General features: G+C 33.2%; 1 protein-coding gene across 2 annotated transcripts in view; it reads left to right on the plus strand.

Moving 5' to 3' along the window:
* Positions 1-24,317, plus strand: part of Flo2 (flotillin-2) — a 112,032-nt gene that overhangs the window by 80,833 nt on the left and 6,882 nt on the right. For both annotated transcript variants that reach the window (XM_081768715.1, XM_081768716.1), the window contains 5 exons: positions 552-784; positions 3,650-3,769; positions 8,810-9,024; positions 14,126-14,309; positions 17,982-18,128. In XM_081768715.1, coding sequence (XP_081624841.1) covers positions 552-784; positions 3,650-3,769; positions 8,810-9,024; positions 14,126-14,309; positions 17,982-18,128 — 899 coding nt within the window. The remainder of the gene's footprint in view (positions 1-551; positions 785-3,649; positions 3,770-8,809; positions 9,025-14,125; positions 14,310-17,981; positions 18,129-24,317) is intronic.

The following is a 24,317-nucleotide window of genomic DNA, read 5'->3' on the forward strand; positions in this document are numbered from 1 at the left end:
CTAGAACTTTTTCTCCATTTGTATTGCTACTGGTACCCGAAAAAGATTTTCATTGAATTTCATTAAAATTCTTAGAACCTTTTTTAAGTTTTAAATTATGCTATCCCGATTTCTTAACACGCTATTGAATGAACTTTAATAAAATCGTTTCTGGAGACTGGTTTTAGAAAAGTTTCGTTCAAAAAATTGACATTTTTCAGTTAAAGTTTACAAAGAAGCAAGAATTACTCATATTGGAGTATATGATATATAATATTGTATTTCTATATGGGTGCGTGTGTGTAAAGTGAATATATGAGTGAAATTCAGTCTCCTTCCTCTCCCCTCTGTTGGAAAAATATTCAATTCACACATTGATCAGCAGAATGGTGTTCAGTAATATGCTCGAAATTAATCTAGGTGTACCAATGAAAAGCAAGGTTGAACATGTCAGGTATTTTGCAATTGAGATGTCAATGCACTGAATTGAAATGTAGATTTAAAAACTTTAAGCATAATAGAGTTTTATTGAGTTCTGTGTATTAAACTTTTTTACTTTTGTTGTGTTGCAGGGACTCTTACGGTCGAAGAGGTGTACAAGGACCGAGACCAATTCGCAGCCCTCGTAAGGGAAGTAGCAGCACCTGATGTAGGTCGAATGGGCATTGAAATCCTTTCTTTCACGATAAAAGATGTATTTGATGATGTACAGTATCTGGCATCACTCGGCAAATCGCAGACAGCGCAGGTTAAAAGAGACGCCGACATTGGTGTCGCTCAAGCCAACAGAGATGCCGGAATTCGAGTAAGAGAACGTTTTATTTTTTCTTTCAGTTACATAGAGAGGAACACGTTTTTGGTATACATGATCGTGCAATCTTATCACAGGTTTAATTACAATTACAGTTACTGACGTTCGAATTGTAGTAACCTTTTCGTATACATCTCAATGTTTCCTGAAGGCAGGTGTAGTGCATAAACCATCTGCTGTATTTTAACAACTAAGTACGGGACAAAAATAAACGACCTAAAACGCCATTAGTTTCAATGGTATTTTTGGTCGTTTATTCTTGCCCTGTACCTTACTCGTTTTGTTTTTTTTTTTTTCGTCAATAAAGATTGCTTTTTTTAAATACATCTTCCTATTTCGTACATACAGTATATAAAGGTGAGTGTGAAGGTTTAAATCAGTGATACTTACGCTCGCTAAGCATCTGACATAGCTTTATTATGTTCGTACTGAGCAGCTATACAGTGCCTGTTAATCTATGGTCCAAGGATTACTATTATTTGTTTTCTAGTATGTGGTTGTAAAAGTAGCATTATATTTACAATTTATATTTCACTCCAGCTTGATAGACCATAACTATAACCTGGGAGGTTAGTTAGTTAGCTTCCCGTTCAGCAGTGAGGCTATATGAGACTTGGATCTACAGCTTAACTTCGAATCTAAACCACATAAGCTCCTACCGAGAAACGAACCCAGATCTTCCAGGCCACAGGTGCGTCCGCTATCCACATAGCCACGAGGGAGCTCGTATAACCTGGAAGAGTCGGCTTAAAAGATCGAGAACCACTGCTCTGTAGAACTCATTAGTTAGAGCTGGTGTAATATGAGGGGCCGAATTAACACACTTTGACGCTCTATGTTAATAATAATAATAATAATAATAATAATAATAATAATAATAATAATAATAATAATAATAATGCATGTCTTATGGTGTAAAGTACAGGGACTAAATTGTCATCAACAGTTGATCCAGCATTCGGTCGCAACTGCATATTATTTCATCGGCAGGATCACTCGAAAAGCCTATTATCTGGGCGTATAATCTGTAATACAAAAACACCCACGTAGGAAATTTCTACTTAGCCTAAGCGCTAATCCGGGCCTAGTAATATCCGCACTAAAACTAGGTCTCGAGTAAAGAAAGACTATAGGGTGATTTCTAATATCTTCAGATGGTTGCATTCATATTCAGAAGTCTCTTAACTGAAGAGTAAGTTAAAGATTGCTGGATGGCTGACAAAATTCTTGGATTAAAATGTAGTTGTGATAATAAGTATTGTTGTCCAGCTGCTGGATTAAGAAGTACTAACTTTTTCTGCTACATTACATTAAAAATTTCCTAAAGTTTACTTATACTTTAGAGAATCTAGTTTTCTTTGAAATACAAATGAAATGCTTAAAAGGTTGCCCAGGAAATAGTTAATTTGTTGGTCAACATATATAGAAATATTTGTTTTGTATGTGTGAGAGTTTTATGAGTACACGATTTATACACGTTTTTTCTTAATAGTAAAATAACTTAAATAAACCTTTATTTAGTAAGAATTTTCAGGTAGAATGTTAGATTTTGATTTATATATTTGATTAATTATTATTTCTTATTCTTCAGTTAGGTAAAAGTAGACTGTTTGATAATATATATCAGGATCTTCAATTCTACATATATTAGTATCACAATCCTCAGTAGTCCTAAACGTATTTCTTCATTTCATATTTGACATCCATGAAAGTGTTGTTTAAAGTTGCGGATATAAATACATATTGATGGCACAAGTGTTTTAATTGAATCAAATTAAATTATATTGTATAATCTTTTATATTGTACTATGGTAGATATGTTATTAGTTACTCACTGATTACCAGTTGACTAAATGTTTCATGAGTCATGTTTGCTTGGACTGTTATTCGCACAATATCTTAAGTTACATAAGGTTATAGTTGATTCTATCCACTAGAACAAAATATTTTTAAACACATTTCTAAATATTAATTATGATTAAATTATGTATAATATGAAGGGTAAGGGGAAAAAACAAGGAATGTCACAAAACTGCATTTTCGAGAAAACGGCGTTTTAATATTGAAAACCGCATACAAAGAATAGGGTTATAAAATCTTTTGCCACTTTTTACATGAACATTTCTACATCTACGCATGCATGGCATAAACAGTCAAATAGTACCAAGAGTCACCAACAGATAGGACAAAGCACCCGAAAAAGCACATACATGGACATTCCTTGTTTTTTCCCCGTACCCTTCATATGTACTTGTTGATGATGTGATTTTTAGTTATGTATGTAATAAGTAGATGATGTTATAATAGAAAACTTTATTATCCGTAGTTTTGTTTAAAAAACATATTTCTTAATTATCTAGATACTTTTTCTTTTTTTCTTTTTTTTTTAAGATTTAGGTTTCTCTTGTTTTCAAGTAAATTTTGATTTATATCATTAGTTTTCATTATTACATTAAACATGATTTTTTTTTAAAAAAAGTGTAAAATTGGAATTACTCACGCTATTTTGAAGCCTCAAATCTCGTTCTAGTTATGCTTTTATTTGTACATATCTATAAACTTATTTCGTACGCCCAAGCATATGTTATATGTCATATGTTAACTTCTCAATCTATTACATACCTGTAGCATATTCTGCCAACCTCTATTTTCTTCCTTACAAACCTAGATCTCTTAAAGTCGCTCAATTGGATTCATTAAGAACAGCTCTGATTGTTCATTATATGTGGATATATTTGCAACCCTTAGCAACATGATAACATCGAATTTAGAGTATATTTCAGGGTAACGCCCGGTTAGAAGTTTACTTCCATATTTCCTGTTATCACTTGTCTGAAACCTGTGTTTCTTTGATTTCAGGAAGCTGAATGTGAGAAATCAGCGATGGATATCAAGTACAATACCGACACGAAAATCGAAGACAATGCTCGAATGTATAAACTTCAAAAAGCCAATTTTGATAAGGAAATCAATACAGCTGTAAGTACTTTCTTAAAAATATTTTTGAAAAAAAATAACAGTTATATCACTTTACAATAAACTTAGACCTTGTATCTAAGTATTAACAAGTAAAAAACTAAAGGATTAACTATACATAATGGTTATTGTGCTAGTGCATGCTTGATTATATTATTAGTGACAAATGTTACTGATTATATTACAATAATCCGACGTGAATATTCATACTGTTTTAATTGACAAGGAAAGGATATTGTTTACTAACAAAAAATCATTGGATTTGTATTAATCAGTTACAAAAGTTCTCTTAGAGAAATTGAAATTTTCGTTGATAACATCTACCTTAATCACGTCACCTAGATTTCGTAATGACTAGTAAAATATATCTTGTTTACATGGGTGTTCGGAGATACTACTTCCTATTTTATCATTCTAAAACTTTAGTATCGTTCAATTACATTTATCATAGACTTCTTCAACCTACAGGGCATAAAAATCATAATGTTATATTTTAATATTTCATTTTATATTTTTCTTCCATTGTAACGTGTATCAGTAAAACTGTCAGTAGAGTGATGATCGTTTTCTGTATACATAAATATCTCAGGAGAGAGGAACACATCACATTTGCTTAACTACGAGACCAAATTAATAAATTTATTACGTTTATTGTGCAGTAAAGGAAAGCTGCACGTGCTGTAAACAAAACGAAGGGGAGGATTGTTTGCCAATCACTGCGACATTCTTTCACGTTGTTTTTAGGTAATTATGGTCATTGACAGCACTGTTGTTGAATCTGGTGATTCTTTTAATGAATATTCCAATTGTTTCTTTCGTTATTTGGAAACTATCCGTTACAAATCATCCTGTCGCATTACCACGATTATTGAATTATGATGTTAAACGTTATAAATTTGTTGCCTGAGCTGCAATCCTTATTGTACAGCCTTTGGCGACAGCGCTTTCAGTGCACTACGTGTTCTGTCCAATTGTCAGACGCCAGCTTTCGTTAACTGCTCAATAAAAAATTTACATCTGTTAAACTATGACACCAAAACTAACATAAATTAGCCCTACTTTAGCTATAGTGATCTAATATAGTACAAATTTGTTAGTGTCAGTCTAATGGTTGTCTCCCTTCTGAGAGATTTACATCTATTAATCTCAGGCCTTATTTTATTGACTTTTTGATTTTTTTTTTTTTTTCATTCCCAATAAACCGAATTGTTTATTGGGACTTCTCATATATTTTAGATGAACTTCCCTTTCTTATCCAGTAAGAAGTAAGATTAATGGGGAGAAAAATTTAAGCATATACAAATCTGTGTTGATTTCGAAACGTTACTCATTCCCAAAGTCAACTCTTCTCTAAATCCAATGATTAGGAAACACATTTCTTCCGCTTTATTGAATTCCTCCTTCCCTTTCCTTAACCCCTTCAGAATGGAATTTCCCAAAGGCGTGAAAGTGAATGAGATGTTTATTTCTGTGTATCAAGAAGTCAAGATATTGTTGGGTATTTCCTAAATTATGGCATGACTCAAGTAGGGATGTAATTCGGTTTTATTGTTGAAATTACTCTTTGACACAAGCCACACACGTGCCAGCACTGTTTACATCATAGTCCTCTGTTCTTTCTTCCTAATTGAGAATCATTTGTTTTTAGTTAGAGATTGCACAAACAAATCTTACTCATCTTTTTCGGGTTTGTGAATCTCTTCCTGGTACAGAAATGGATTCTCTTGTGCCGAAGTTGGCAATTTGTCTTTATCAAAAAGTAAAAACAAAAGGCATTTGTCATATGCTCATCATTTAGCAGACAGTCACATTGACGGATTTGTACGGTCAGTCATTCTTCGGATCATATTCAAGTCTCCCAACATCCAATTTTAATCTTGGCAGAATTCTGCATGATAACTATCATTTTACGGCTCTATTACAAAGTGTTTACTTGACGCTCACTCATAAAGATCTTTCACGTTTAGAGTTTTTTAAATTAATCTCCCAGTATAGAATAGAGTAGAATAGACTATTTTATTCTCATTGAGCTTTATAAGCAATAGACAACGTCCAAATGAGATGTAGATACGAAAAAAAAAAAAAAATACAAACATTCAGTTGCTGATTAATACTATAATAAACAGTCTAATAATATTTGAAATGAAAGGACACTGCAAATTACGATACAGTTTCTTCACATTCACTGAACTCTTGAATCGAGTAAAATGGAATCGTTATTAACCAATTGTAATAACTTTTTTATAAATCTTTAACAGCAGCTGCTTTATGGAGGTTGTTAGTTTGTTAAACAGTTTCGGTCGTAAGACTAAATAACTATTTTTGATCTTCGATAATCTAATAAAGGATATATCAATTTTCTTACACCATCTAGTATATTATATGTATGTACTTTATCCCTAAGTGTCATATTTGCAAGATTTTGTATAGTGTAAGGTAGCACTTTATAAATATATACATTAACTACCATCATTATCTTAAGCCTGATAAAGAACACTGTAAACCACTATTTATTGTGTGTTCCAAAAATGATCCTGACAGCTTTCTTCGCCAAAACTAGGACATCATATGTTTCCCTACTGTTATCCCATAGCAAAATCCCATATCCAGTTATACTATAAAAATGCAAGGTATGAATTCGGGGGAGCTTTGTACATACATATTTGACATGTTGTTCCCAGGTTAGTTGGCTGTCTATACATATAGCAAGAAATTGAACATCAGGTTCATCATAGTTTTCTTTATCATTGCAGTGATTGAGACTAAAGGTTACTTTTTTTGTTTTGTCTCTATTTAGCACAAAACCATTTCTTCTAAGCCATTACCTCTTGAGCTTCTGTGTACACTTCTTTAAAGCTTGTGTTTATATTAAGTAGGGTAACTGTATATGCTCTACCGTAAATGCGTAAGTTTCTACCACTATTAAATTATGAGCTACACACTTTTACCCGAAACATTAAGCTTTGAGTGTATAACATAGTTGGCTACACCAATAAAATATATTAAATTTCATGAATTGTTTAAGTTTTGAAGAAGCATTCAATGATATAAGAGTTAATTGATTCTAGAAAGTGTCGGTAAGATGTTGTTCTTAACAATCTCATTTGAAGCTATGAATGTCGATCCTACTTGTAGAAAAACAAAAAAAAAAAAAAAGCCATCCTCTCACGAGAATAAGTTGTTAGTCCACATAATTTGTTGAGTTTCTTGTATGTCTTTGCCCATTTTTCCAAATTTGTATATGTAAAAAATGAACAAAAATAACTTGGCCACATCCCTTATTATTAAACAAATGTGCTTAACGATACATTAATATTTTTAGATTATTCTTCAAAGAAGTAGCATACCTCAAACTACTAAGTACGTATGTGTGAATATCCTCTGTTGTTGTATGTTTATATTTAATAATAATACGTATTTTTTTAACTATATTTTGTAAATAAGAACCTCCTTACGTCCTATTCAATATGTACTACTCCCAATTTAAATTTATTTTTGAATACATTAACTGTAGTGCAATTGTATTTCTTTATATATATATATATATATATATATATATATATATATATATATATATCCTTTCATTATGTGCATATTTGTGTAAAAACACATCAATCATTAATAGATTACAATACATTGAAAAAAAATCAGTTGGTAAATTAAATTAAAAATCTGATAACGTGCGCACTTTTTTAAAAAAAGTTTCGATGCTATTGGGAGAATTCAATTTTCAGATGCATATTACTAAGGTGTCAAACGTTATCTAAAATGAAAGAAATAAGTTAAAAATTCTCGTTGTATGGGCTATTCTCGTATTTAAAAATTATTATTAATTCAATTTCTCCTTCGGCAAAATTTAAATATCCATCTCTTGACTAAATTATTTTGAATATTGACACCTTTATACACTCGCCTTAAAGTCACATTTACAGGAATAATTTGGAGTAGGTTTCCTTATTTTATTTTAACGTTCCTTCTTTTTTGAAAACATATACTCAGGAAAATTCGGCATTGTAAGATCTTGTGTTTGTGTATGAATTGAACAAAAAATATTCAAAAGAGAAAAAGCTTGAGCTTGAAATTTATGGTAAAAACTATACAATCTTATCAACAAAGTCTGCAGTAAGATATAGTTTTATTATCTTGGAAGTAAATTATGTTTTAAAATTTATTGCCACAGTAAGTGAAATAGTTTTATTATCTTGGAAGTAAATTATGTTTTAAAATTTATTGCCACAGTAAGTGAATTTCACCTTTTGCTTATGTGCCAGATAATATGCCCACTTCCTCGTTAATTTTGCACTTGTCCGCCACTATTTCATGATCAAGAGAGGTTAAGAGTAACGAACAATGTCAGTTACATAAAATCCCATCTCGAACGTTTGTAGTTGTTATTTCATCATAATCTTCATTTTGAGCAGTCCTATTTGTTTATACGCCACAACGTTATGGAAGGTGAAAACTCAATACATACATAAATAAATGAAAAGATGGAACATGTTCACTGCAGCAAGCTATTCACCTTTTAAAACTTTAAAGTTCCTCGTATGTAATTTTTAAGTTCTATGTTAAGTAACTAAATACTTAATGAATTTCGTATATTCTGTAGACATTATTTATCCTTATCTTTCATACATTGTAAGTCGTTCCAGTTGAGTTAATGATTGAGGTGTTCAGAGCACAAGGGAATCAATTCACATTAACAAAGTTGTGAGAAAAATAGGTTTGTACGGACAAAGTGCACAATACTTAATTATAGGGGAAAATGTATACTCTTAAAATTTATAAAAGTTATTTACAAATCTAGACATGAATCTTTTAAGTCTCTGATAGACTTAAATATGAAATATATCCAAACTGACTTTTAAAAAATTTTAAAAATTTAAAGAGCTTGATTCTCTTGTGCACTGATCGCCTCAGTTCTAAAACTTTGTTATGGTTGAGTTAATAGTTGTAAAACTTCGTTATGATTGAGTTAGTAATTGTAAAAGTTTGTGACAATTGAGTTAGTATTAATTCTAAGTGTTGATGTTATATTTATAGAAAGCCGAAGCTCAGCTAGCATACGAGCTGCAAGCGGCTAAAATCCGTCAGAGGATTCGTAACGAAGAAATCCAAATCGAAGTAGTTGAACGAAGGAAACAGATTGAAGTAGAGGAGCAGGAAGTTCAAAGGAAAGAGCGAGAACTTAATGCTACTGTCAGGCTTCCGGCTGAGGCGGAGAGCTATAAAGTCCAAATGATCGCTGAAGGAAAAAGGTAATTAACATCATGTTTAAGTATTTTCAAATTATCTCAACAGGAGATTCTTATTAGTTTTTTTTTTTTTCTTTCTTTGTTAACATAGCTTAAATACTTCGTAGCGACCTAGAATATAGAAACAGAAAGGTTATTGTCTTTCAGGCTGCTTTGATAAACGGGCGCACTGGGCATGTGCTCAGGGATGCAACGTCCGTGCAAGTAAAAAAATTGAAAAGCATCCTTAACCTTAAAAGAAAGAAAAAAATATAGAATAAATACGATAAATATACGAAAAGTGCCAGACATGCCCTTAATTGTGGATTACTGTTCATAACTATGTGTTGTTTATTACCAGAGGTAGGAGGAGTGGTGAGTCTCGGTATCAGGGGTGTCATTTCGGTCCTCGCTTGGGGGAAGGGGGGGGGGCAAAAGCACCACCAACTAAGACTTTCGCGTTTTATACTAGTATATTAGTAGACAATCGATTAAAGTATATGTATTTCTCAAACTTTGGGGCGGGGCAATTGCCCCCTCCTGCCCCCCTAAATGACGCCCCTGCTCGGTATGTACATAGCTAGAGTGCAAGTAGCCTGTCCTTGGAGAAGTGATGCAAATATAAAGATACGCGTAGGCTCGTCCCTCCTCGAAAATTGACAAATTCATTGTTATCTACTGTTGCTATTGTAAGGATTGAAATTGTGGGAGCTACTCTAGCTTATATTGTAACCAGGGCAGAGTTGATATCAAACGGGAATCTGTTGATTTTGAGATATTGTTTATCTTCATCATAGAGTATTTTGATCACCTGTTGTGTGACGTCATCAATTCACGGGAACGATCAAATTTCGCTTTTCACTTTGTTTCATTCTACTTTTTAATTGGAAGTGCTTCCAACTATATCATTTTTCCTTTGCTTTCTAGTTACAGTAGGACGTCGATAATACGAACGTCAAAAATCCGAAACTTCAAAAGTACGAACGCGGTCCCTAGAAGCTTTTTTATATTTTGTCTTAGCGCTAGCGATAAACAAACAATAGGGTTGTCCGTCGGCGATGTGTGAAGTCAGTGTTTTTACAAAAGCTCATTCATATGTAATTGTTTGTCATATATATTTTTATTTTCTCTTATGCCTATATAAGTTAAGTTTTAAGTGAGAGTTACAAGAACATTGTAATTTAAAAAAAAATGAAATGAAATCTTTGAGTTTTACGTCCCACGGCTATGCCGGTGAGGCTAAAGGAGACGGTGATGATGAGTAATGAATGAAATGGTGGAATGAAGAAAGTGTGAGGAAACGGGAGAACCCCGAGAAAACCCACACACACGGTGTTTGTCCACCATAAAGTTCACTTGGCGAGAGCTGGGATCGAACCCGGGACACCAAGCACCAGAGATGAACGCTCTACCACTGAGCCACTGCGGCCCCCACATTGTAATTTAGTATACGAGCAGGTTCTTCAAAAAAATTAAACGTAAGTAGCCTTACGTACGGTATTGTAATTACTGGATGTACTGTATAACCACTGTATCGATAAAAGAGCATGCCGTACAGTATATATAAGCCTAAATAACATTTTCTTGGTAATTTTCAAAAATCCGAACTACCTGTGGTCCCAATTAGTTTGGATTTTCGACTTCCTACTGTACCTTTAAAAAAATGTGGAACAAGTTGCGATTATTGATTAGTATTACGGATATTATGAAAATGAATAACTGAACTGTGACTACCTTTATGAAACTGAAAGTTGCCTAACTGAAATATTGTGAATGTTGGGGTACAGAATACCATATTCAGGAAAAGTTAGAGAAAATTAATGAAACTTCTAATTTACGTACAATATGCTCGAAATTGTAGTAGAATGCACTTCATAATAATGTTTTTAAATTCTAGGTCACTACGAAGTGCCCTTTTTAAAGTTGTTTTAATCTTCTTTATACATCATATTATTTTTCTTTTCCTTGAAAAATAAAAATGAAAAGGAATAAAATTTTGAGAAACGATTATTTAAACCGACAACCCATCAACAACAATGAGTAAAATATCCAACACTGCGCCAACAAACACCACATCAAGTTGGCTTTTCCATACAAATTACGCTTATTGATTGAGCCCAACATGATTTCCCAACATTGCTAAAATCTGGATATGTAACCTTCTCTTGCTAAACTTGTTAGATTAAACACCTTTAGTATATTTCATTTCATTAAACGTATCGTCCTGATAAATAATAAATACAAAACCTTTAAGACAGAGCAACATCCTTCCAACTAAACAATAAATACATAACTAACCTCATAGAAATACCTATAAATACCTAATAGGAACTGACTTTAATTTTCTTTTTATTCTTCGCTAGTGCTGGTGTGGAAGTGACTCACTTTCAGTCCATCACGTCCCTTTTTTTAAGTTCCCCAACCGATAATCCTGGATGTTCTACTTAGTCAGATGTTTGATTGTTCGGTTCAGCAATCACCTGACCATTCAGTGATTACCCGGCGTTATTTTGCGGATGTGTCAGTGTCTAATGTTATCCTAATCAGTTTCATTTGCAGTACTTTTACGAATGCACTTCTCCGTAATCGTTCTTCCGTCTTCAGTAGAAAGCTTCCCTTATTTGTATTTTCTGTAAGCCGTCTTGATTACAGTCTTCTTTGACTTCTCTGCAAAATGGCGAAAAGTGCGTCTTTAAATAAATTTGTTCGTTTACTCTGCAGGTTTCTAATTACAAGAGATAAAATCAGCTTAAAATTTAGAATTATATTGTAACAAAGAAATTTCAGCAATTCTGAACGGTAAAGACAAATAGCGACAGTTAACAGCGTGTACTATTACATCTATATCAGGGTTATAGCAATCGACATATTTGCAAAATTAATTTATTGCCTATGCTACACAGCGTTACAACGTTTCAGCTTTTTGTTCACCTTTCATCGTGTATTTAAACTTAACAGTTTTACAAGTCAGAAAGTAAAACAAATGGAATAGATTCATGATTCAAAATACTTGACATTATAAAGTTAAATCTACTGGATTGTTGTTAATATTTATCATTTTTGTCGATATGAATTTTAAATATAAGTATCCGGATGACCATATAGGACTTGTAGAGCAATTCAAGAAATTATCCTAAAATACTCAATATAAAATAAAATTCACAATGTAATGTCTCAGCCCTGTGATTAGACTTACGTTTTATTTGATTGCCAAGTTACTGAAAATGGAAACAATAATTTATTGATGCTGAGCACTTATCGTTTCATAGTCACAGGCTGGCGAGAACTTGCCCTATCTTTTCCCTGCCCCTATAAATTAACCAAATAGTACTAAAAGACAAGCTTGTATTCTCTCAAGCTTCGTATTCTCACTTTGTTTCTGATTGTGAGAGTATTCAGAATTGCTTCCAAAATTTTCACACAACTTTTTATTTATTTATTTATTCATTTTTTTTACAAAATGCAGTCGAATAATATTGCTGACTGTTGATTCGTATATTCTAGTAATCTATTTGCTTGATGTGCATGTGTCATCTTTAGGAAAAAAGGAGAGGGGAGGGGAATGTTTTTTGTTTTTAGTCTTGTATACAAGGTATGTAACTTTCAAGTCGTGTATGTGAAGATGAAGTTAAAGGAGCTGCTCAACTGTTCGAAGACGATTGTTATTCTGGTTAGCATGATTCAAAGGTTACAGGTAGTATATGCATCAGTGTTGGAAACGTGTGTCAATGTTGAAAGACAAACAATACATACAATCTGCTACATAGCAGAAATTTTTTTTCATTTATAGTGCATGAATAAGCAACCCATACAGGCAGGAAAAAAGTCCTTTATTATTGGCAACGAGCGATGTTCTTTCTAACGCTATAAAAATTGAGTTTTCTCGATTTTCTGGAAAGCTAATAATGAGAATTTACTCTAAAGCATGTTATTGTATTCAGCCGTGTCTTTTATCGACTACTATGTGCCTTGCTTTTGGACAATATAATAGTTACCCTTGTCATTTTCCATGTGCGTGCTGTAATACCAGTTTTTCATTTACTGTTAAAAGATTTCTAGACCGTTGTATAGGGCACAGTTATTTTTGTGCAAGCGCGAGGATAACATTCACATTACTGATAAAAGAAAAATATTTGCATTGTGGAACCTTTGGACTTAAGAAAGAAAATGTTGATATTCTGAAGGGATTTTATGCTGCTTCAAGTTGGCAACATTGACAGGAGATGAAAGACAAAGCTTTTTTTTGTGATTTGAAATACGGTATCGAAGTTGCCAATTGTTTATCATTTAAACAGTCCCATGTGTGTCGTACTTGAACACATGTATGGCCAATTGTTTATCGTAAAAACAAACACATGACTCCCTTAGGCTTGACATCTACTGAAAGAAAACATTTTTTTCTTTTCTGTTAGTAAAGTACTGTCATCTACGGAGAAATAGTAGAACTAACTCGTGCCTTGTATCCACTAAAAAAAAAAAAAAATTCATCTCTAGGATTAATACAATCCTTAATAAGGGATACGCTTTCATGGATGTCACTGGAACGCAAGTGGTTAGTAGTAATTATGGGCTATGTCTCATTAACTATAATGTATGGCATCTTGCTAACATTATAATGAAAATTTTGATTAGTTTCATCTTCATAGGTCACGTCATTATCAATTTTTAGATTTAAAAAAAAAAAAAAAAATTCTCGAAAACTACGCCTGAAGGTTTACACTTGCCCATGCCATTTTGTTCAGCTTGAAATCTACCGGTTGTTAAAAACACTAATAATATTGTACAATTGAGTGCTTGAGAGTGAGAAGGGGCTATGCCACAAACAGATAGTTTTGAGAAAAATGAAGATTTATGTATTAGACTAAGTACAACATGCATAACGTATGGGTATTGTTATTGGACAATGGCTTATTTGACTTCAAATATCAACAGGGTAATTGGAAAAATTGTTAGCAGCACCAACAGGAAATGTATCTACATCAAAATTTCAGGTTGTGTGGCATAACCCCTTCTCACTCTCAGGCACTCAATTTATTTCATCGACTTGTAGCACATTAGTCTTCACTGGTATGTTACAAATCAATAACATTCTAAGTGATAAGTGTTGTTTTGTATGATGTCGCAGGACTCAGACAGTAGAAGCTGCAAAAGCTGAGGCGGAGAAGATCAAGAAAATTGGAGGAGCCGAGGCCTATGCTATTGAAGCCGTGGGGAAGGCAGAAGCTGAGAGAATGAGAATGAAAGCAGCTGCCTACAAGCAGTATGGTGATGCTGCTATCATGGCTTTGGTATTGGAAGCCCTGCCTAAGGTTAGTTTTCATTTTCACATACAGTTCTTAAGATCATTCCTAAAGCCACATTGTCACGTTACATAAATCTTGTAGCTGTCATAAAAAAAAAGAAAAAAAAGAAAAAAAGAAAAACACTTGCAACTCGATCTTTCTCTTTACTGTTTACATGTTACAACTTCCTGAAAGCAAGAAAGGTATCTCCATCCATGCAGCAGTGCACTCTAGTGGACAAATAGTGAACCTCCTCATTAAAAACGTGTATTTTGGCGCACTTCCCCTCCCTGTCCAAAAGAATCTGTTGTTTCGGAAGCGGCGAAACTGGTTTTTCCTTTGTCAGCGGGAGGGCGATAGCAGGTAGCAAGCAAGACTATCCAAAGTTGCATATGGTTCAACTCCTTGCAAGATGGAAAAAAATGTATGTCCCTTTCAAGATTGTTTACATGGAGAAATATAGTAGGGTTGCAATTTTTTTTTAGTGACACCTACAAGATTCATGTAACGTGACAACGTACCATAAGAATTATTGTTGCTCCAGGATTGCTGTAAATGTAGAAAGTAAGAAAATTTGAATCTCTCAGTTTGAACTTTATGTAATTTGTGAATGAATCGGAAGAAGAAAAGACTTAAAGCGCTGTATTTAGCAAAAAACACGATAATCTATACTTTGAAACGAGCAGTTTTTAAAATAGTTGGTTTGTTTTTGTCTTGAACAAGTTTTAACGATTTTTGTGGAATGTGAATTTTCTGTTTTTGGGTGCAAGGAGGCGATTTAGTTAGATCCTGATTTTCGGAAAAATAGTTCAGGATTAGGGGACTATAATTTTAACAGCTAAAAGTAGGACATCTCAAAAATGAAAGAAAAATGCAACAAAATCTTATTTTTAGAATAAATTAGTAATTTCACAGTAAAGCAAGTACTACAAAATGAAAAATGTGAAACAAAATAGTATTTATTGTTTAACTTTAAACATAATAAACTTGTATACAATTAATATACAGTATAAATTACGATAAAACTTAATTATGATGATTTATAATGACAAGAAATCTGTGCAAAAATATTCTCATTAACTATTGAAAGTGATCTACTTTGTTGATTACTTCAGTCATTCTTGTTTGAATTCCCTATGACATTCAATAAGTCAAGTTTGCCAAGTAACTATGAAAATCACTATAATTATACTTCCTAAAATGGAAACGGGTTAGCAAAATACACTTAATGTTTCTAATAGTGAACTGTTCCTTCCTAATACTTCTCCAACATTACACAGGTTGTAATTTTTTTTTTTTTTAAGAAAAGGAGACCAAATTTTTTTTTAAAATGGGACAATATATTGTCCTCAAAATGGGGACAGTGCTGATTTATCTGGACGTATGGTTACACCATTTAGAATCAAAATTTTCAAGTCATGGTGTGAATTAAGAAGGTTTTAACTAATTTTGTGAGCTAACCTAGCATCTTCGAACGCGAAAAAGCTGTTGAAATAATAGTACATTGTTTAGCAAATATATGTAGGGTCATCATTCATTCCTCATTACTGAACAAAACTCGATGTTATAGATATTCGGATAATTATAAAACACAATTGAAACACCACTAAAGCTTTGCTTGTTTGTAAATATAACATATATGAACATTTTTATTCAGTCGTCTGGATCTTGAACAGCCCAATGCATTATTAATATATGCATGCCATATTAAGGAATCAGATATTTGTCAAATTACGTATATAACTACATAACTACATCTACATGTGTACAGTATTTACAAGATATTTTCAACGAACTTAAAAAGTTCTCTCTGTTTGTTTCTCTAGTATTTTTCAATTCTCTCTGTTTGTGTATGTGTGTCTGTTATTTGCGAATTTTTCAATTTTGAGCTGTACATTCGGTAGAGCATTAAAAACTATCTGAAAAAGTGATGAATTATTCACGTCACCCTTACCATTCCCGAGATATTGGCCAAAAACCTTCGGATTTCGGGATATTTAAGGAGTCATATCTCGGAAACGGTAAGTTACAGAGAGATGATATTTTGCAGGTTTTTCAAGTTTGAACCCTCCATTTTGAGTATGTGTCTTCGTAAAATAACATATTGTAGAACTTTTTAAGAGAACTCTTAAACAAAACATGTGGAAAAATTTTAGTACTCAAGGAAATTATAAATGGATAGATACATTACCAGAACTATTTAATGACTATTATAATAAAGTACATAAAACAATTGGTATGAAACCTGTAGAAGTTAATAAGAAAAATTAATTCTTTTTAAGTTCGTTCTGGCAACGCTCCTGGAGCATTCCCAACTAGTTCCTTTAAATTTGTATCCGTTCTCACATTTTAGTTTCCCATCACTGTGCATGTACACTCATGTCCAAAATTATTGTCGCATATCTATAAATATGTTGTTGTAGGCATATAATTTGATAACGATTCGCCCCTTATAATCTTAGTGTGAATATAACCGGCAAAGACATGTATATGGTAAATTTCATGTCAAAAGAGCAGTAAATAAGAACAATAAAACGAAAATAAAACTTTTTTGTCCATTTAGCAACATTTTGTTTTACTCATTCTAATTTTCGTATTTATGATTTTTTCCTACGAGATTTACCACAAATATACTTTTCCTGATTATACACATAGTATCAGTATTAAAAGTACCCTACAAAATCATTATCAAATTATATTCTTACAAGAAGACAGTTATAGATATGCGACAATCATTTTGGACATGAGTGTACATGTAGATTGATAAAATTAACAATAATGAATTTTACTTCTTTTCTTCCCAAACGTTACGTATCAAATATACGAAACATTTTTCACGTCATTGATTTTATTTATTTCATTCTACAAGGTATTGTAGAGTTTTCTAGATAATTGTTATAGTTTTGTATTGATCTCTTCACCCCTGTAACAAGGACTAATCAATATTCTTTTAATGTTGTAAACCATCACTTATAACAGGTTCTTTACCTGAATAAAATGGAGCCTTAAAGACTTAAAATCACGTTTACAATTGTAAATCACAGTTGCCAGAAATAACATATGCCAGCACTACTAATAAAATTCGGAAGAATAAATGGATGTTTGTAAGGTTCTTAGTGACGTTCATAGTATTATTATTACTTTTATTATTGAAGTTGATCAATTCATAACTTTTTTTAAAAAAAAAACGAATATGTATGATGTGAAGAACATATCTAAACTTTCGCTGAAAACTATGCAAATTATTTTATGTTATAAATATTAGAAGAGATATCTTAAGACAGTGGTGATTTCCCCGGGAGGAATTTCAGTATATATAGGGTATTAATTAGTAAAGGGAAAATACTGATAATTCTTGCCGAACTCAGATTTGTCCTGGTGAAAATTTCGCTGCTCCGAGGGAAAATTTCCCTCTGGGGCCATCCCTGAAATCATCACTGCCTTAAGATAAATGGTTCAGTGGAACAGAATCAGTACCCTCTTTCTGAGGTATAGTTAGGATTTGGTAATTGGTTAGGAACGACCTTCAAATAAAGTTTTTACACATCAATTTTGATGAATATTGAGTAAAATTTAGAAAATCCCATCACTTACTAGATCCTAATTTTACTAATTGCCTATTGTATGATTTTTATTGTTTTATGTGGATGTATATTTTAGTAATAAAAGTAGTTTGAGTTCATATAATTTTATCAACAGATCGCTGCTGAAGTATCCGCTCCTCTTGCAAAGACAGAAGAGATAGTCCTCTTGGGAGGTGAAGATCGTACAACTTCTGAAGTTAACAGGCTAGTTGGGCAGCTACCTCCAGCAGTACAAGCTTTGACAGGCGTCGATTTGTCAAAGGTAAGTTCGAAACCAAATGTGTCAATACTTAGTAACAGTCAGTATTATTTTTGCGAGATTTTCGTATGACAGTAATACTGTTGATATATTTTTTTTTTTTATTTTTATAATTTGGTAACACAATACATAATTGTTTATGTGTATAATTTATCACAAGGTATTCATCTAAAACATTTGTTTTTATTTTTAATAATTCCAAGTTTAGAATTACATGTTATAACTTTATTTTTCGTTGGTTTAACTAACTCAGAGTATATCAAGATAAACCGAACCGAAAACAGGAGATGAGAAACCAAAAAGCGCTAGTGTATTCGCCGTAGCTACACACAATTATTTAGTATTTCATGCGAACGAAGTAAATTGACTTTGAGTGGAAATAGAGGAAAGGCATGGGAGCCAGAAACAACCTCTAATTGTGAAGGAAAAACAGTCGAGGCAAAGCCAACCACCAATGTGGGCAGAAAAATGCCACTGACGGAGGCGGCCAGAATTTTCATCATAAAGAAACATTATTCATCGGGCAGATCACTGAAAGGAGTACAAGAAAAAATCATGCCGCATTCAGCAGTATTCTACCGGCCGAGTAATCAATACATAGAGAAGTTCGAGTGAACATGATCCGTGCTTGATTAGGAGCATGAATAGCTATGGTAGAAAACGACTGAGGCGCAAAAGGAAGATATTTGCCAGTGGATGTTGCAGAGCTTCACTAAATCCCGAGACATCTGTCTCGAAGCGCACACAGCACACGCATCTTTGAAAGTAGGAGTGCATTCTGTTTTCACACCCAACAGAACTGTCTCGAAAGATCTGTTATCTCCAAGATCCCTTGATCTATCCAGTTGCGATTTTTATTTGTGAGGACAATCTGAAAGGCAAGGTGTACTACAACAATTCATGAAACATTGACACACTACAACAGAAGAAACGCAACGCCATTACAAACATCCGACGGGGCGGTTGCAGAGGTCTCATTGAACACATGGTAGCCAACATTTCCAGGAGTGAGACTACCTGCAGAGACGGAGGAATATATTTTGTGGTGGTTGGAAAGTTACACAAGGAAATTTTATTCTTTAATTTCTGCTATGTTTCCGGGGGGAAAATGCCAATAAGTGGAGACCGAACTCATGAGCGCTTCTAAAGTAAATATACTTGGAATTTGACTAAAAATGGTAGATAACGTTTTAATTTTGATTGTATGCACTTGTTTATTCCTATAAGATATATATATATATATATATATATATAATAATGTTACTTTACCTTTTACCTTTTCCCCTTTATGCCTGTATTGTTTCTCCTTTGTGTACATGTTATTTCTCCTTTACCGATACTTTCGGCTTCCAGTAGTACTCGTAGCTTCCAGTGTAGATTTCCTCGTATATCCTATTCTGTTGTATATTAAAGAACACTCTTATATAGAATTATAACTCTTTAAACTTATAGACACCTACTTATAATTTCACTGATTACATTGTTTCGAACTTTATTTGTACTATTTTTGCATGTAGATAAAAGATTTTTCAAGAACAGATAAAAGACTTTTAAGTATAGCTGAGATCTAAGACAAATTTGAGAGAAATATTAGGTATTTTGTGGTGAAGTTTGTTGAAATCTTGGATGATTTTATGACATTGTGGTGAGATTTTTCAAGATTAAACTACTGCTGATATTATTATTATTATTATTATTATTATTATTATTATTATTATTATTATTATTATTATTATTATTATTATTATTATTATTATTATTATTTGTAATTAACGTCATTGTAAATGAACGTGAAAATAATTTTACTTCCATATAAAAGAAGAAATAATTAATCAAAGATTTGCCTCTTAAGCTCAGTAGTACGGTGAAAGATTTAGGTAAGTTCTGTTCTGTGCTCAAACACAGGGCGGCAGAATTTAAGGAGACGGCAAAATTTTGGATTTATTAAAAGATTCACAAGAAAGTAATGTTTACAACTAGCAACCCGCAGAGTCCCGCACAAGCGCGTGAAAACATGTTAATGTGTTTCAGGGTGCGAATTACCGGGGGGGTAAGGGGGATTTTCCCCCTCAATCACATTTTGTCCCCCCCCCCCAAAGAAGTCAGCTGAAGTATCCCCACCGGGGATGATCGCTTTCCCCCTCAAACTACAAATTTCACTGATTTTTGTTATTTCTTGTAAATTTAATCTTCTAGCTGTATTTCGAAATGATCGATGTAAACTGTTCAGTTTTGGTCATTTCTACTTACCACCTAATTACCCACTATTTTCAACGTTGTTTAGTAGAACTATATTATTATGACTACGGTTGTTACTTGCAACTGTACCTTCGTATCCTTCAGTTTGTCATCGTTTGTGAATTTGAATGTACCGGTACTAATTGCGTATAACAAAGCCACATATAGATTTATAAATGTTCTTAGCGGTTGGCCAAGAAGAAGTAAACAAATAGCTTCTTCTACCATACTTGGCGAAGTTCGGATATGTCATATTCATCCTCTATATTTGTATCGATTATCATCTTATTTTAATTTTTGTTATAACATGTTATTTCATTTTCCAGTGTACTCTTTGTTAGCACATTGTCTTCATTCCCTAGTAGTTTGTGTGTATGCAACTCAAAAGTTGCATTTAATTTGTGATAATTAGCATAGTAATCACTGACTTTTACAGTTTACAGAAATGAACTTTTGAACATGTACTCAAAATATGAGATATAGGTATTCTCTCGTAAGTATGTGTTAACGTACACGCTGGGGGATACGCTCCTAGTGAGCAGACATGTTAATGAAGATTATTTTTAGGTGAATAAGCGAATAATTCAAGATTTGCTTCAGCATTTGTTAATACGACTGGTTCTCCGTGTCATTGTTCGTGTCTGTATAAGCATTTCAACTGGAGCGGGTTTTTTTAAAGTTAACTCTTCATTTTTCCATCTTTTCGCTGTACAGTTTGCTGTCCACGCAATTAATGTTGTCTGAAAAACTTCAGTGTAATGTTTTACTTTATTTGAATAACGTAGCCCATAGTGAATCAACTCATCTTCAACCTAACAGTAAAGTAATTTTTAAGTGTTGACTTTCTGTGCCCATCACGGAATCGATATTTGGAGAAAAAAAGTCGTGATGAGCACAGCTTTAGCGGGAAGTAGAAGCACAAGCTCGAAATTTGAATTGAGATATTTTAAATATTTGGCCTTCGATTTGACCTTGATGTGAGAAATCGGGACCAGCAACAATCCATTTCTTATTTGATAGGCTAATATCTAGATTTTCTTAAAATAATAATAATAATAATAATAAAATGTCCGGTTTAACTGATAATTTTAGTGGTTTTCACAAGACTGAAGTAGATTTCTTTTCGCAACCTGTATGTATTAATGCAAAGTGGAGGCTTTCAATATGAGTGGAAAAATTAACATATGCTTGTGATCATGGCTATCGCTCGAGCCGAATTATTAACTAAATAAACCTTAGAGAGCTACGGGGACAAGAGTGAGTACAACATTAAAACACGTTCAGAAAGGTTTAGTGGGATATGTGTATGTCAGACAATATATATGTGCATAGTTATTGTCGGTAGATTTATTAAATTAATAAATCTCTTATTTATTACAGATGTCACACACACACACACACACACACACATATATATATATATATATATATATATATATAACCTTCAGACTATGTCCTTTGGCCTAATTTTAATCCCACCCAATATAGATTATCTAATTCGCACACTGATGTGTTTAATTCGCTCCAATTACAGCAGTTACTAATTATTTAGCTTATCTGATTATATTTAAAAGGTCATCCTCTTCCACCCCTAAGGGGTGAGAATGAACTTGAACATCATGAAAACTGATACCTTAAACTCAGCGACCTCGAAAACGATGAAAACACTAGTATCTGCCATTTTCGATTACTTGTAAAATCTCGCCCCCTCCATGGGGAGTGGAGCTTAGGGACCTTCAGGTCAAACACCTACCTTCGGGCAGAGCATCACATGCTAATCATCATTGGAAGAATTAAGCCATTTAAAATTACGTTGTAATTTTTGTAATTTGTAATACCTAAACTGCTACTCAACAAGATCTGGTATGTTTGCAAAATCACGGCTTGTTTCCTTGTTTGAGACATAAGTTTGTGCGGGGGGGGGGGGGGTATTTAGAGCACAGGGACGCACAATATATAAATACTGGCCTGAGTGGAGTGGAAGTACATAGACCAAGTATACCAGATTATAGTAAATATTAAAATCTTGCGGGTAATAGGGTATATGTAGGAAATTAGATATATAATGGAGTACCAGTTTTCGCTTTTTGACCAAAAAACTATACCCTGCATCAAGTTAACTTCGTAGATATTTTAATTTTTCCAAACATTCAATTCAAAACTTAAAAATTTCCCCTCACACAATAGGAAACACGCGAATGGTACCGAAAAAACCATGTGAGTTGGAGGCAACTTTTTGATGTGTATGCGAAAACAAATTTGCGAAATATTCATGTTGGTTTTTATTTCAGTTATTATTATTAATTTATGTAAGGTGTTGACTAATATATATATATATATATATATATATATATATATATATATATATATATATATATATTTATTTATTTATTTATTTATTTATTTATTTATTTATTTATTTAAAGCAATACTTTAATACAGATACAATCTGGTACAGTTTTAAGATAATCCTCCCCCCTACAATATGCCCTGGGAATCCTAAAAGGATTATGTTCCTAGTATGATTTTGGAAACCAGTTCTCTTGTATTCAACAGCTATGTAGTAAAAAAGACCTTCGGTTTCAGTTTTTACATTGTTTCAATTTAGTCGTTTTCTCATACGAAACATTAAAATCAGCCCTAAGTTATTGAAATATTAGACATCATTACATATACTCAGAACTTAGCGGTATCTTAATTATAATAAGTTGTAATGTTGTTTTCTACACGTGTTTCATAGAATTTAAAATGTTTTACATCTGTGAAGCCGAAGCTTTTTGTTATTGTCTAACTGTTGAAGGCAATACACGAGGCGTCCTGAAAGGTTTGTAGGCCAACCCAGGAGAAGTGCGCGTGTAATGATGAAATTTTACAATTATTCTACATACTGGTGCTCCCCAATTTTTGCAGCCCAGTAAAAAAAAAAAAAAAAAAAAAAAAAAAAAAAAAAAAAAAAAAAAAAAAAATGCACCGCTGTTCCGTAGCATTGAAAGTCTCGTTATTAGATCCAAAATCGATCCTTTCAAATGTTGTTTGTTTGAGTTTGGAGAATAAATAATAGTGTGATGAAGCTGAATCTGGGAAATAAGGAGAATGATTGATACAAGCATCCAAACCCTACATCGTGCAATATCAGTTGTTTTCAATGCTCGACGGACAAGAACAGTGTCCTGAAAGAACAGTTTTTTTTTTTTTTAATTTTTTTAATTTTTTCCCGCTACTTTGCGCTTTTAATTTGTCTTTCAGTTTTGTGAGTAATGCAGAACAATACTTTGTATTAAATGTCTGACCCTTGGTCAGGTAGTCTATAAGCACAACTCCATCGATATCCCAGAGGAATGTTGGAAACACTCTCCCACACGACTTCTGTCTCTTGAACTTCTTGGGGCTATGGGAACCTGAGTGCTGCGACTTCTTTGACTTATTTCATTTCAGAATCGTAATGGTATAGCCATGTTTCGTCAATGGTTACTATTCGTGACAGAAATTGGTCAGCGTTGCGGTCAAAATGAGAGGTGACTTCCCTTAATGCCCTCACTCTTTCATACTTTTGATCTGCTGACAAATTTTTTGGAACCCATTTCGCCGAGAGCTTGCGCGTACCCAAGTCATTATGAATTACGCTACGACGCGTTCCCGAGCAATGCCCATAATCTCTGCTACACGTTTTGCTGAGATTCTAGGATTTTCAAGAATTATGTCATCATGATTCATCCACGATTTCGGAAACGGTCACTGTTTTTGGTCTTCCTGCAGACCTACACGTGGAACATTATCTGTTGAAAAATCGCCTCGTTTAAACTGTACCACTCACTTCTCCACTACATATGACGGAGAAAATTCTCGTACTTGACACTGATTTCTTCATAAATTTGCTTCGGGGACTTTCCTTGATGGAACAGAAATTTGATGATAGCTCTGATCTCGATGTTCGTGAAATTCGCTGATTAGGCA

Source organism: Thermobia domestica, chromosome 8 (assembly GCF_964235325.1).
Source record: "Thermobia domestica chromosome 8, izTheDome1.hap1.1, whole genome shotgun sequence".
Classification (NCBI taxonomy): domain Eukaryota; kingdom Metazoa; phylum Arthropoda; class Insecta; order Zygentoma; family Lepismatidae; genus Thermobia; species Thermobia domestica.